At 35.6% G+C, this 13,852-nt stretch overlaps 1 protein-coding gene across 1 annotated transcript; it reads left to right on the top strand.

Moving 5' to 3' along the window:
* The first annotated feature begins 1,270 nt into the window (after positions 1 to 1,270).
* LOC18097760 (myb-related protein 308) lies at positions 1,271 to 2,799 on the top strand. The gene is made up of 3 exons (XM_006384319.3): positions 1,271 to 1,511; positions 1,626 to 1,755; positions 1,961 to 2,799. Exons 1-3 carry the CDS (start codon positions 1,379 to 1,381, stop codon positions 2,655 to 2,657), a joined length of 960 nt encoding a protein of 319 aa, XP_006384381.1. The 5' UTR covers positions 1,271 to 1,378; the 3' UTR covers positions 2,658 to 2,799.
* Positions 2,800 to 13,852: the final 11,053 nt, after the last annotated feature.

The raw sequence follows: 13,852 nt of genomic DNA, 5'->3' as shown, positions 1-13,852 counted from the left end.
TACTTGTGGTTGACAACAACAAAAAAATTAGATGGGCATCATGGAAGGTAGGGGAAGTTAGTTACTTGTATCTTCGGAGGTCCTAAAATTGACAAGAGCAAGTGGAGTAAGTTTGTGTTTGTGTTTGTGGTGGTCTTCTAGAACCCTTTTTTGCATAAAATAATAAAGAAACATATAAAACAAAATTGTTCAAGTAAAAAAGAAAAGAGTGCGAAAGGAGGATGACCATATGATAGATATATCGGAAGGAAGGGAATCAGAAGATGAGGGTGAAAGTGAGTTGGAAGTGTCCAACAAAAATGTTTGGTGTGGCCCCTTTTCGTTCTGAAATAAATCCCTCAAAGACTTTTATTTCCTTGTGGTAGGTTTGTATCTTGTTTCTTGTACCCATGGTTTCGAAACTCGAGGGCAATTCAAATTTAAAAATAAAAAAACATTAATAAATTAATGGTTGGGTTTTAACGTCTTGGTTAATCTAGATTTTTAATCAAGTTAATTGATTTTTTAAAAGTTAAACCAATTATATGTTAATTTGGTTTCAAATCAACTCGATGCAATTAAAAAGTACTTTTAAAAATTTTGAATTTTTTTTATTTATTTTACTTTAAATTAATATATTTTGATATTTTCATATTATTTTAATATGTTAATGTCAAAAATAATTTTTAAAAAATAAAAAATATATTATTTTAATATATTTTAAAATAAAAAATACTTTAAAATATAATTATTATTATACTTTCAAATAACCTCGTAGATTTCACTGCAAAATGTCATAGCCTAAAAAAGGAAGGGACAAAAACTGAAGTAATGAAGGCGGGGGTATGGTTAGGTTAAGTATAATTTTATATTTATATCTTATAATATTTTTAAATAGCATCAAGATTTAGAACACCATATATATATATATATATATATATATATATACCTCTAAAAAAATTATATATTGGCCATGCATTTATAACTCTAGCAGGTCAGGTAGAGCACCTCATAACCACCACTCCCTCCGGTTGATTAGATTAGGTGATCCTTAAAGGGAAATGAAAATAAATAAATGAAAAAGGGTACACAAATGCAAGATATGGAAGAGAAAAATAGCTCCAACAAATTAAATTGAAAAAAAATAAAATAGAGCTACCTACCAAATCCAGCACTAACTTAATTGTAACCACTCATCTTGCTCACCAACTTAGTCAAATACCATGCCAATACTTGAAAACAAAAAACATTAAATAATTGTTAGCCAGGGGTCCCGAGTCAATTGCATTGCACCTTCACCACCTCCCATTTATATTCCCTTGCCTTGTATTTTTTGTCTCTTCATCACTTCTCTTCTCTCTTGATTTGCACACACACCCACAAAAAGGAAAAAAAAATCATGGGCAGATCTCCTTGCTGTGAGAAAGAACACACCAACAAAGGTGCATGGACTAAAGAAGAAGATGAACGTCTTGTTAATTATATCAAAGCTCAAGGTGAAGGTTGTTGGAGATCTCTCCCTAAGGCTGCTGGTAAGTTTTTCTTTCTCTTTTGTTTTCTTCCAACTTCTTATGCCGTGAAGCAGAAGAACAAGAAGATAACCCTTCGTAGCTTTTATTTTGGTTCCTTTTTTTTTTTATGTTCAGGTTTGCTTAGATGTGGCAAGAGTTGTAGACTAAGGTGGATAAACTACCTAAGGCCTGATCTCAAGAGAGGAAACTTCAGTGATGAAGAAGATGAACTCATCATCAACCTTCACAGCTTACTTGGTAACAAGTAAGTACTTAATTTGCCTTTGCTTAATTTATGCACTACTTTGCTATCTTTAGCGAAAGGCCAAGTAGTATTAGGTTCCAATATTCAACTTTTGATGAACTTAATTTTATGGTCATATCTCTTTTGACTAGAACAAAATCGCAACTGGGTTATGATGATTTTTAGTGCAACTTTTTTTTTATTTAATTTCTTGAAAATCTTTCAGGTGGTCTCTCATTGCTGCTAGGCTACCAGGAAGAACTGACAATGAGATAAAGAATTATTGGAATACTCATATCAAAAGGAAGCTTTTTACCCGTGGAATTGATCCTCAAACTCACCGTCCACTCAAATCCACCACCACCACCACCTCCTCCTCCACCACCACCACCACCACTACTAACAGCACCAACAATAAAAATAGCAAACTGGATACCAAAAGGAGTACTGATTTTCAACTGGAAGAACAAAACTATTCGTTTCTTCAAGTGCAGCCTGAGTTTACGATGAGCAACATGACCAAAACGGAAAACAATTCCAGTATTATCAAGGTAGGTGGCAGCAGTGACTCGGCTGAAGATTCCAATAGTAGCAGTGGAGTGACAACAGAACTAGAAGTGTATCCAGATCATAAACTGGTCAATCTTGAGCTCTCTATTGGCCTTCCGTGTCAGTCTCTAGTCTCTTCTATGAACAATCTTAAGCAAGCAAAACAACAAGAACAAGAAGAAGTGGTCACACATCAATTGTTTGAGACATCTACTACTCCTACTTCTAGTGCTCCTGTTTCTGTTCATAAAGCAGCATGTTTGTGTTACAAACTAGGGTTCAAGAACAGTCAAGCATGTAGCAGTTGTAATGCCATGGAAAAAACAGTAACAGCTGATAATCTTCATAGATTTTACAGACCTTTGGATGCTTGATGCTGATTAGAGTTCAGTTTGATTATGAAGCTAGATCATCATATATGTGTAAAGTGTGGAGACTCTGCAAACATTAACTCCCAAAAGTTGTAAAATTATTCCAAATTTCTAGAAAAATATTCCATACTGAATTTTGTCTCCAGTTTTTGCTCTTATTTCATTCAGGTTTGAAGAAAATTAAAGAGCAACAATATTAATGTCTTATATGAATCTTGTGAATGATACAAGTTGTAATGTTATTGGGTATAGTAAATAGACTTTAAGACGTGAAAATCATTATCTTTAAGGTATTAATTATCTCTATTATATTTTGTGTAGGGTTAAAGCAATATACTTTCAAGATATAGTAAAGCCTTAAATTTATAAACAACTTCTATAAGTTTATTAAGAAATCTTGTTTTATTTCTGATAAACATAAACAGAGAGTTTGTAAAGAAATATTAGAGAGAGAAGAAAATTATTTCTAATTAATTTCTATTAACATCAAACTGATATTTATAAAAAAATGACATCATTTCAGACCAATACGTCTGTAAAGTTTAGAGACATACCTTTTCAGACCAATGTGTCTATAAAGTTTAAAAGGCAACTCTTCATTCAAATTATTTCAATAACTTGGCAGAATATGTCATGTATAATTATTATATTAATTAATTTCAAAATTTTAATTAATTAACTTAAATTGATTAAAGTTGAGAATAACAGAATGACTTAGGTTGGCCTTAGCCAACCTTTCCTATTTATATATGTAGGGCAGAATACGGCAGTAACCGCAGGGATTACAATATTGGAATAATCCTACATTAATTTCCTATTCAGAGATATACATGCTATACATTCTATAATATGCCCCCTCAAGCTGAGCGTGGAGGATCGACCCGAAGCTTGAACCTGAAAGCAGTAAAGGACGTAGCGGAAAGTGGTTTGGTGAAGACATCAGCAAGTTGATCCCGAAAGGGGATAAAGCCAATCTGAATTTCCTTCTTCGTAACCCGGTCACGGACAAAATGATAATCTACCTCAACATGCTTAGTACGAGCATGAAAGATAGGATTCGCCGAGAGATAAGTCGCACCAAGATTATCACACCAAATGATAGGAGTAGAGACGGAGGGAACTTGTAGATCTGTTAACAAATATTGAAGCCAGATGACCGCAGCAGTACCATCTGCTAAGGCTTTATACTCAGCCTCAGTGGAGGAGCGGGCAATTGTACGTTGCTTGCTGGATTTCCATGAAATCGGTGTCTGACCAAAGAAAACAAGATAGCCACCCGTAAACTTGCGATCATCAATACTCCCAGCCCAATCGGCATCTATAAAACCATGAAGAGCAAAAGAGGTACCTCGAGTGATATGAAAACCATAGGATGTCGTTCCTTTGAGGTAGCGGAGTATGCATTTAACAGCAACCCAATGGGAATCTGTAGGAGCATGCATGTACTGACAGACTCTGTTAACAGCAAAGCAGATATTTGGACGAGTGAATGTAAGATACTGAAGAGCACCCATAATTTGACGAAATCGTGTGGGATCAGAAAATAGATGATCTGGATGTATAGCAAGTTTAGAAGGAGAAACTGGAGTATCAACTGGTTTGCAAGAAGTCATACCAGCTCGAGTGAGGATGTTAAGAATATATTTGTGTTGGCGCAACATCAGACCCATACCTGTAGACTAAACTTCAATACCGAGAAAGTAGTGAACATCACCTAAGTCACGAAGCTTGAATTCAGAGCTTAGTAACTGGACTAGGTGATGAAGCATGGCAGAGTTGTTGCCTGTAAGCAGAATATCATCAACATAAACGAGGAGATAAAAGGTATTAGTGTCATCAAATAAGATAAACAGGGAGGTGTCAACCTTGGAGGCAAGGAAACCAATAGAGAGTAAAAAATCACTCAGACGAGTGTACCATGCCCTTGGTGTCTGTTTTAAACCATATAGTGACTTGTGCAATCTGCACACATGAGATGGAAGAGTAGGGTCAACAAAACCTGGAGGTTGTTTCATGTAGACCTCTTCAGTAAGAACACCATTGAGAAAAGCATTATGAATATCAAGCTGATGAATCTTCCAATTATGGGAAACTGTAATTGAAAAAACTAATCTGACGATGGCCTGTTTAATAACTGGGCTGAAAGTTTCAGGATAATCAATGCCTTCCTGTTGAGTAAAGCCTCTAGCAACTAGACGGGCTTTATAACGGTCAATGTTGCCATCAACACGACGTTTGATGCGATATACCCATCGGCTGCCCACAACATTCATCGAAGGATGAAAAGGCACTAAGGACCAAGTGTGATTGGATCGTAAAGCCTTGATCTTATCACACATAGCATCATGCCAAGCAACATATTTATCTGTATCAGAAAAGGCAACAGGTTCAGAGGAAGGAAAAAGCAATACCCGGGTGGCAGCTGTATTAGTTGCAGCAGAGGAGACCATATTTGCGGTTTTGGGCTACCGTGATCTAAGGACCATAGGGTGTCGGCTGAGCAACGGTGGTGATACAGGAGAAGGAGGCATCACAGAGGTGTCCTGATGCAGTGGATAAGCTGAGAGATCAACCACCAGATTCAGACCAGGGGAAGAAGCCGGGGAAGAAACTACCGCAAGTGGAGGGCTGGCAGCAGAGGCAGAGTCTGCAGAAACCGAGTTACTGGTAGAATAAAGAGAAGTAGAGGAGGAACCAGAGGATATCCCACTACTATCAATGACTTCGTGCTGGAGAGCAGGAAACACTGAGCTGCAACCTGTACCTGCAACAGTATGGTGAGATAAAGATGCATGTACGTGGTGAGCGGCAAGGGAAAGATGGAGGCTATGGTGTTTGGATCGGCAGTGAGGGCAGGGCAGAGGTAGAGGCGGGATGGGGTGTGTTTTGAGCGGTGAACAGTGGGGAGTGGGTTAGATTTGAGAGGATGGTAATAGGAGATGGTGTGTGGGTTTGAGTGTTGAGTGGAGACCTATGCAATCTGTTCAGATTTGTCAAACGAAAAAACATGTTCATGAAAACGGACATGATGGGAGATATACATGCGATGAGATTCAATGTCAAAACATCGATAACCAAGGTGAGAGGAACTGTAGCAAAAAAACACACAAGGAGAAGACTGAAAATCCAATTTATGATTATTATAAGGACGCAAAAAAGAAAAACATAGACATCCAAAAGTACGTAAAAATTAATAATCAGGAGACCGTTGAAATAAACAATCAAAAGGGGATCGATTATCAAGAACAAGAGTAGGCATATTTTAATAAGATAAACCGAAGTGTCAAACGCATAATTCCAAAAACGAAATGGAGCTTTACATTGACCTAGAAGAGTAAGGCCGGTTTCCACAATATGTCTATGACATCTTTCTACTGTTCCATTTTGTTCGTGAGTATGAGGACAAATCAAACGGTGATGAATACCAATAGTCTGAAAGAAATTGGAGAGTTTGCGATATTCACCACCCCAATCAGTTTGAACAGATTTTATTTTTAAAGAAAACTGACGTTCGACAAGAGTTTGAAATTAATGGAACACAGAATAAACATCAGATTTTGCAACAAGTGGATAATACCATATATATTTTGTGTGCGCATCAACAAATATAACAAAATAACGATAACCATCGGAAGAAAAAAGGGGAGCAGGACCTCATACATCACTAAAAATTAATTCAAGCGAAGCAGAAGTTTTGTGACCAGTAGGTCTTAAAGACAAAAGCGATGATTTTCCTAAGGGACAACTTTGACATTGAAAATTAAGACGTTTGTTGTTACAAATAATCTTATTTTTCAAGACTAAAAATTGAAAAATACGAGAGGTAGGATGACCTAGGCGACGATGCCACAAATCAGCAGAAGTAGAGTTGCAGGGAGACCAATAGGCTTGAGCACAGTTATTAAACCCGGCCCGGCCCGGCGGGTCGACTCGGGACCCGGTCGACCCGGTGGCTGGACCGGTCCGGATTTAACAAAAGACCGGCTGTGGCAACAGCCCGGCCAAACCCGGGGTGACCCGGTGGGTCGACCCGGGACCCGGGCGACCCGGGTGAACCCGAATGAGACCCCTTTTTTTTTTTTTTTTTTTCAAATGTGGGATTTGAAACACATTAGTATATATACTCTATGTTCCCAAGAAAAAAGTCATGTTTTTTCAATGTGGGATAAAAAACCTTTTGGTTTAAATACTTCAACTTAAAAGGATAACATAATATTTTTTCAATGTGGGATTTGAAGCCCTTTCATATATATACACTATGTTCCCATGAAAAAAACTATGTTTTTTCAATGTGGGATAAAATACCTTTTGGTTTAAATACTTCAACTTAAAAGGATAACATAGTATCTTTTCAATGTGGGGTTTGAAACCCTTTCATATATATACACTATGTTCCCATGAAAAAAACCATGTTTTTTCAATGTGGGATAAAAAATCTTTTGGTTTAAATACTTCAACTTAAAAGGATAACATAATATTTTTTCAATGTGGGATTTGAAGCCCTTTCATATATATACTCCATATTCCCATAAAAAAAGTTATGTTTTTTCAATGTGGGATTTGAAACCCATTAATATATATACTCTATGTTTCCAAGGAAAAAAGTTATGTTTTTTCAATGTGGGATAAAAAACTTTTTTAGTTTAAATACTTTAACTTAAAAGCTTAACATAATATCTTTTTAATGTGGGATAAAAAAAATTTTAAAATATTCTTTTAAACTTCATAATATGTATAATTTATATTTACATGGATTTTTTCATATGAAATATTAAAACTTTATTTTTTTTTAATTTTTCCAGGTTAATCCGGGTTGACCCGAGTTGACCCGGGTTGACCCCTGAAACCCGGGACCCGGCCCCTTGGCCAGGTCAACCCCCGGGCCGGGTTTAATAACTATGGGCTTGAGGAATTGACGAGACGGAAGACCTGAACATGGACAAAGTGTAGACTTCATCTTTACTCTGTCCTGAGAGGAGTACTTCATTGGTGTTGAGATCCTTGACATAAAACAGAAAATGGTGAAACTCAAAATAAACATTATTATAGAGATAAAATTTCTGAACAGAAAGCATAGGTTTCGTGATTGCAAGAACATGTAGGACATTAGATAAAGTGAACGAACGATGTGGGTTATATATTTTGGTATGGCCAATATGAGTTATAGAAAGTCCCTTACCATCACCAACATGCAAATTATCATTACCATTGTATGGTTCTGAAGTAGTCAAGGTTGCAAGGTCAGGTGTGACGTGTTGATTTGCATCGGTGTCCGGAAACCAGTCAGCAGTACCTGCAGAATTATGTAGTGCCAGATTGGCACTATGTTGTTGTCCATAGCCACGTTGTTGAAGTTGGGAGCACTGAGGAGCAGTGTGTCCGAAGGTTTGACATAACTGGCAGCGGGAATTGGATCCCCTGTTGCACTGCCAATTTCCCTTCCAGCTGATGTGTCTGTTGTCATTGCTGTGAGTGCTATGGAAGCTACGAAAATCAGGCCTGGAGCCAGAATTTCGAGACCCTCTGTGAAGGTTTTGTTGAGGACGCCAACTGCCATAAGAACGACCCCTATTGCGTCCAAACTGAGCAGAAGGCTGACGGTGAGAGAGGAGTGCTGAAGGTAGGATGTTTGGCATGGGCAGCAATGGTGCATGAATGACAGCAGATCCCATAGAAAAATGAGAGGATTTATGAATAAATTCATGAGTTAGCAGATGAATAAGCAAATCTGCATATGGTAGAGGATCTGCCCTTGCAACAAGACTTGTCACTAAGTCCTTAAATTCTCCGCGAACGCCACGAAACATATATAGATTGAAATTGGTTAGCGAAATAGGCTAGCCAGCAACTGCTAGCTCATCAAATAAAGTCTTAGCTTTTTGTAGAAATTGAGTTACCGAATCATCATCTTGTCGAAGGTCTTGAAGTGAGCCATAAAGTTGCATAATACGGGAATTGAATGTAGAAACTAGAGCTTGCTCAAGTGTGTGCCAGACAGAACATGAGGTTGGACAATCAACAACAAGATGAAGAACTTCCATGGATAGTGAAAAGAGCAAGGCACTTAGAATGAGTTGGTCCTGTTGTTTCCAACGAAGAAAGAGTTGAGATACCTGAAGAGAGACACCATCGGCAGCAAGAATATGTGGAGAGGGGCAAGAGTTTGAACCATCAACAAAGCCGAAAACTCCTTGGCCTAAGAGATATGGTTTCATCTACATTCGCCAATACAAATAATTGGTGTTTGTCAATTTCAAATAGATGACCTAATGAGTGTGGGAGAGGGACACAATTGCCACAACAGAAGCTGCAGTGGCTTCAGCAGAAGAGGACGGCAGCAGAGGAGCATTATTGGGGTTAAGAAGAGCATGGCCAACATTTGTATGTTGTGGCCACTGCAGAACTGAAGCTGAAGAAGAAAGTGGTCCTGCGACAGGAGTGCAGGAAGGCACAACCAGTGCTGCTGCAGAGGAAGAGATGGCTGCCAGCTGAGAAGGATCCATTACAGAGAGGAGAAGAGGTGTTTTAGTTTATTTAGGGCTCTGATACCAAGTTGAGAATAACAGAATGACTTAGGTTGGCAGAATACGGCAGTAACCGTAGGGATTAACAACATTGAAATAATCCTACATTAATTTCCTATTCAGAGATATACATGTTATACATTCTATAATAATTAATTAATTCTAAAAATAAAAATAAAAATAAAAATCATTTATGTTACAAAATGTCAAATGCCATCAATTTTAGCTTTCCCTTCAAATCTTCCCTCCAACATCTAAATATATTGATTTGGTGTCCCTCACATTATAAGGTACAACAAAACCTTTTTCCCTTTCAATGTGGGATAAAGTTCTCTTTAACCACCTAATATGCAAGTTATATTTTAACAATAAAAGTATAAATGGAAGAGAGAAGGCAATATGAATCCTATCTTTGTCCATGATATATATTTGCCAAAGTATACGCTAATAGTAATGACACAATCATCTCTAATCTAGACAACAAATAAGTTATTCTAGGCAACAATATAATTACATACATATTCAGAATATTTTTCTATACTCCCCCTCAAACTAGATCACTGGATCCATGTTTGCTTAATAAACGGTGAAATTGAGTAGATCAAAAAACTTTGGTGAACACATCAGCTAGCTGATCATGAGTACATATATACCGAGTCTGAATAAGCTTAGATTGAACTTGGTAATGAATGTAATGACAATTAACTTCAATGTGTTTTGTTCGTTCATGAAACACCGAGTTAGAAGCAATATACACGGTCACTTGATTATGACAAAAAAGTATCATTAGAGTAACACTCGTAAAACCTAAATCAGCAAGAAGACTCTTAATCCAAATCAATTCACATGTTGTAGAGGCCATAACATGATATTCTTCTTCAGCAATAGAGCAATCTACCACATGTTGTTTTTTACTCTTCTAGGAAACTAAATTACCACCATCAAAAATATAATATTCAGTAGTAGATTGACAATCAAGTGTATTACCTGCCCAATTCAAATAAGTGTAGCCCATAATATTAGTGTGATCATGACAAGTCATAGCAATCTCACAACCAATTATGCCCTTGAGATACTGTAAGATATATTTTATCATACTAAGATGCTGAACAGTTGGAGCATGCATATATTGGCTGACTAGATTGACTGTAAAAGTAATATCAAGTCGTGTGATTGTCAAGTAAATAAGTTTACTAACAAGCTTCTGATAATTACAGTAAGAATCAAGAAGTTCACTTGAAAAATCAAGTGCCTATTTATTGCCCAGATGAGTAGACCGTGGTTTAGTATATAACATATGGGCATCTTGTAATAAATCAACAATGTATTTATGTTGATTGAGAAAGAAAATCTTTGCTAGAGGCTGTCATTTCAATGCTTAGAAATTACTTCAAAGAACTAAGGTCCTTAATCGAAAATTGTTGTTAAAGAGTCTTCTTAGTTGAGCTATAGAGTCACCATTATTTCTAGTGATAATAAGATCATCCACATAAATAAGAACAATCAGTTTGTCCACTATACCGAGTCGAACAAATAATGAGGAATTAATTGAACTTTTAGTAAAGCCAAGAACTTCAAGAGCAATGCCTAATTTTGCATGTCATACACAAGGACTTTGCTTCAACCCATAAATAGATTTATAAAGTTGACAGACCAAATTAAAATGTCCATTTTGAAGGTGTCCAGATAAACACATTTTCTTTTAGATATGTATGTAAGAACGTATTTTTTACATCCATTTGAGACAATGACCATCCATGATTGATACCAACAAATAGTAGAACTCTGATAGCAGTCATCTTGAAAACTAGAGCGAATGTCTCTTTATAGTTAACATTAATTTTTTTTAGTAAAACCTTAAGATACAAGATGAGCTTTATATCGATCAATTGATCCATCTGAGTTGAACTTCATTTTGAATATCCATTGATAACCAGCTGCTTATTTTCTTGCAAGGAGAAGAATTATACTTCATGTGTGACTTTCAGCTAGAGTTGTCAACTCTTCATTTATAGCGTGTTGCCATACAGCTTGGGATTGGGCTTCTAGGAAATCCTTTTGCTCATAAGTATTTGATATAGTTGTAAGGAAAGCAAAATAATCAGGAGATAGTTGGTGATGAGATAAGAAATTAGTGACATGATATTTAATAGTATATGTGATATAAACTTGTATTTTTATTAGAGGTTGACGAGTTTGATGAGAAATTCTTCTAAAAGATGGCAATTCATCATGTGAGCTAGAAGATTCCTACACATTAGTTCATGTGAACAGTGCTGGATAGTAGTGTTGTGATTGGATTTCCAAATGAGTTAAGAACAGGGTTAGCAGGTTGATGATAAAAAATAGGGTTGGCATGCTAGTGAGTGGTATCAATACTAGGTAATGGAAATAACTCGAGTATGATCTCCCCCTGATTTAATAAAGGGTATCTTTAACAAACCAGATATTTGTGGAGACATATAGTCTTTTAGAAATATAATCATAGCATTTGTACTCTTTTTGTGTCTAAGAATATCCTAGAAAAATGCACTTAATGGCTCGAGAATCTAGCTTGTCACGATGAGCAATTGGTAAGTGCATAAAAAATATGCAACCAAAAACCTTAAGGTGAGACAAATCTAGTTGCAAAACATCAAGATGGGATTTAAAATTCAACACTCAACTAGGTAAGCGATTGACATGATAAGTAGCAGTAAAAACTCTATGAGACCAAAAACAATTGAGAACAATCATTTGAAGCATTATTGCCCGAGTTGTTTCAGGTAAGTCATGATTTTTACATTATGCTATCCCGTTTTGTTAGGTTGTGCCAACACAATTAGTCTGATGCAATATGCCATTAGAACTCAAATATTGTGTCATGTCTTTAGACATATATTTTGTGTCTTTTTCAAATCAAAAGATTTTAATGTGAGCTAGAAATTGATTAGTAATCAACAAGTGAAAATCTTTAAAACAACCAAATACTTCACTTTTAGTTTTCAACAAGTACACCCAAGTAACTCTAGAGAAATAATCGATAAAGGTTACAAAATACTTAAAACCATAAAGAGAAGTAGAGAAGGATCCTCATACATCTGAATGTACAAGTTCAAATGCATGAGTAGTTTGAGATAAGGATGAATTAAATGAACGTCTAGATGATTTAGAAATGATAAATCTCACAATTAAGAGCTTCCTTAATTAGAACCGGATTTATTTTGCTAAGAACAAGCTTTGAAGAATGTGTGCTAGACAATAATGTCATAAGGGGTATGTTAGCCTTATGGCTATGATAATGATTTAATTATATTTTTTGATGATAACTTAAACATTGGATAATAAAACATTAATGATTACTTATGATGTCTTCCATAAAACTTTTAAATGCTATGTAATAATGATTAAATGATTTAATAAAGAATATATTAATATGCTACATATAACATGATTGTGTGCCACGTAAATTAATCTTGTTTTATGTTTTGACCATTTCTCAAAACGACTAGTCTGTTTCTAGAAAAATTCCATAAACTCTTAGGGTTCTTCAAGAATAGTCTGACTAATTATAAAACGGTCTAATCAATTCTACTAATAGGCAAAAAACTGTGTTTAACAACTAGTCTTCTTCTAAGCTTATAAATAGCGTTTTACTTGCCCAAAACAAGTGTGGAACTTCTAAGAAAAAAATCTAAGTATACTCCCTCTATAAAAAACATATAACATCATTGTTTCACTTGTAATAATCCAAAAACAACGTTTGGTGTGAATTGACAAAATCCTCTTAAATAGTTTAATTGTTATTCTAATCAACTCTACTAAGAGAATATATTGTAGAAAATGTAAATGACACTCTAAACACTTCGAAAAGTCTCATATAGATAAAATTATGAGTGGTTTAATACTTATCCTTCAACAAGTATTAGTGAAATGTTTTCTAGTCTATAGCTCGTAAAAAGATTAAGAATAACAGTTTGATCCTAAGCCTATAAAAAGATTGGGTTTGATCTTGCACCCGTAAAAAGATTGTCTAACTGTTTGGTCTCACTCGCTAAGAAGACCAGTGTATAAAGTGAAACTCTTGAATGGAAGTTTAAGGAGAGGAATAGGCAGTTTGTCGAACCTTTATAAATCTTGGTGTAGTCTCTCAAAGCTCTCACTCTTTAATTATCACATTTATATTATTTATTGTTTTTGCATTTGATTGAGTGTTTAGAATTGCAGATTATTAGATAAAAAAAATTAATTTATAGTTTTACCTTGCATACCTAATTCACTCCCCTTCTTAGGTATTTGTGCTTCCTTAATCCTAAAACAACAAGGTGCTCATATGATGGAGTGAAAGTAGCTTGAAATCCCTTGGAAGCCGGAGAATCAGGAGAAAAATAATAAAGGCCATGTAAATAAAATCCTTAACCAATCATCTTCTTGGTTACAAAGTCCTGAAAAACAACTTTGTAATTAGTAAATATAACTTGACAATTTAGAATAGATGTCAACTTACGGATAAAAAGCAACTAGAAAGGAAAAGAAAGAGCATATAAAACATCTCACTTTACTCTATTTGAAACTAGTTTGATTGTTCCCTTACCTTTTACTTGCGCACCTTTCCCATTAGCTACAGATACAAAAATAGAAATGGAAAATTATTCAAGGTCATAAATGTTAATTTATTAGACATATAATTTGTGG

Source organism: Populus trichocarpa, chromosome 4, assembly GCF_000002775.5.
Source record: "Populus trichocarpa isolate Nisqually-1 chromosome 4, P.trichocarpa_v4.1, whole genome shotgun sequence".
Lineage (NCBI taxonomy): Eukaryota > Viridiplantae > Streptophyta > Magnoliopsida > Malpighiales > Salicaceae > Populus > Populus trichocarpa.
This window is presented reverse-complemented; position numbering and strand designations above follow the sequence as displayed.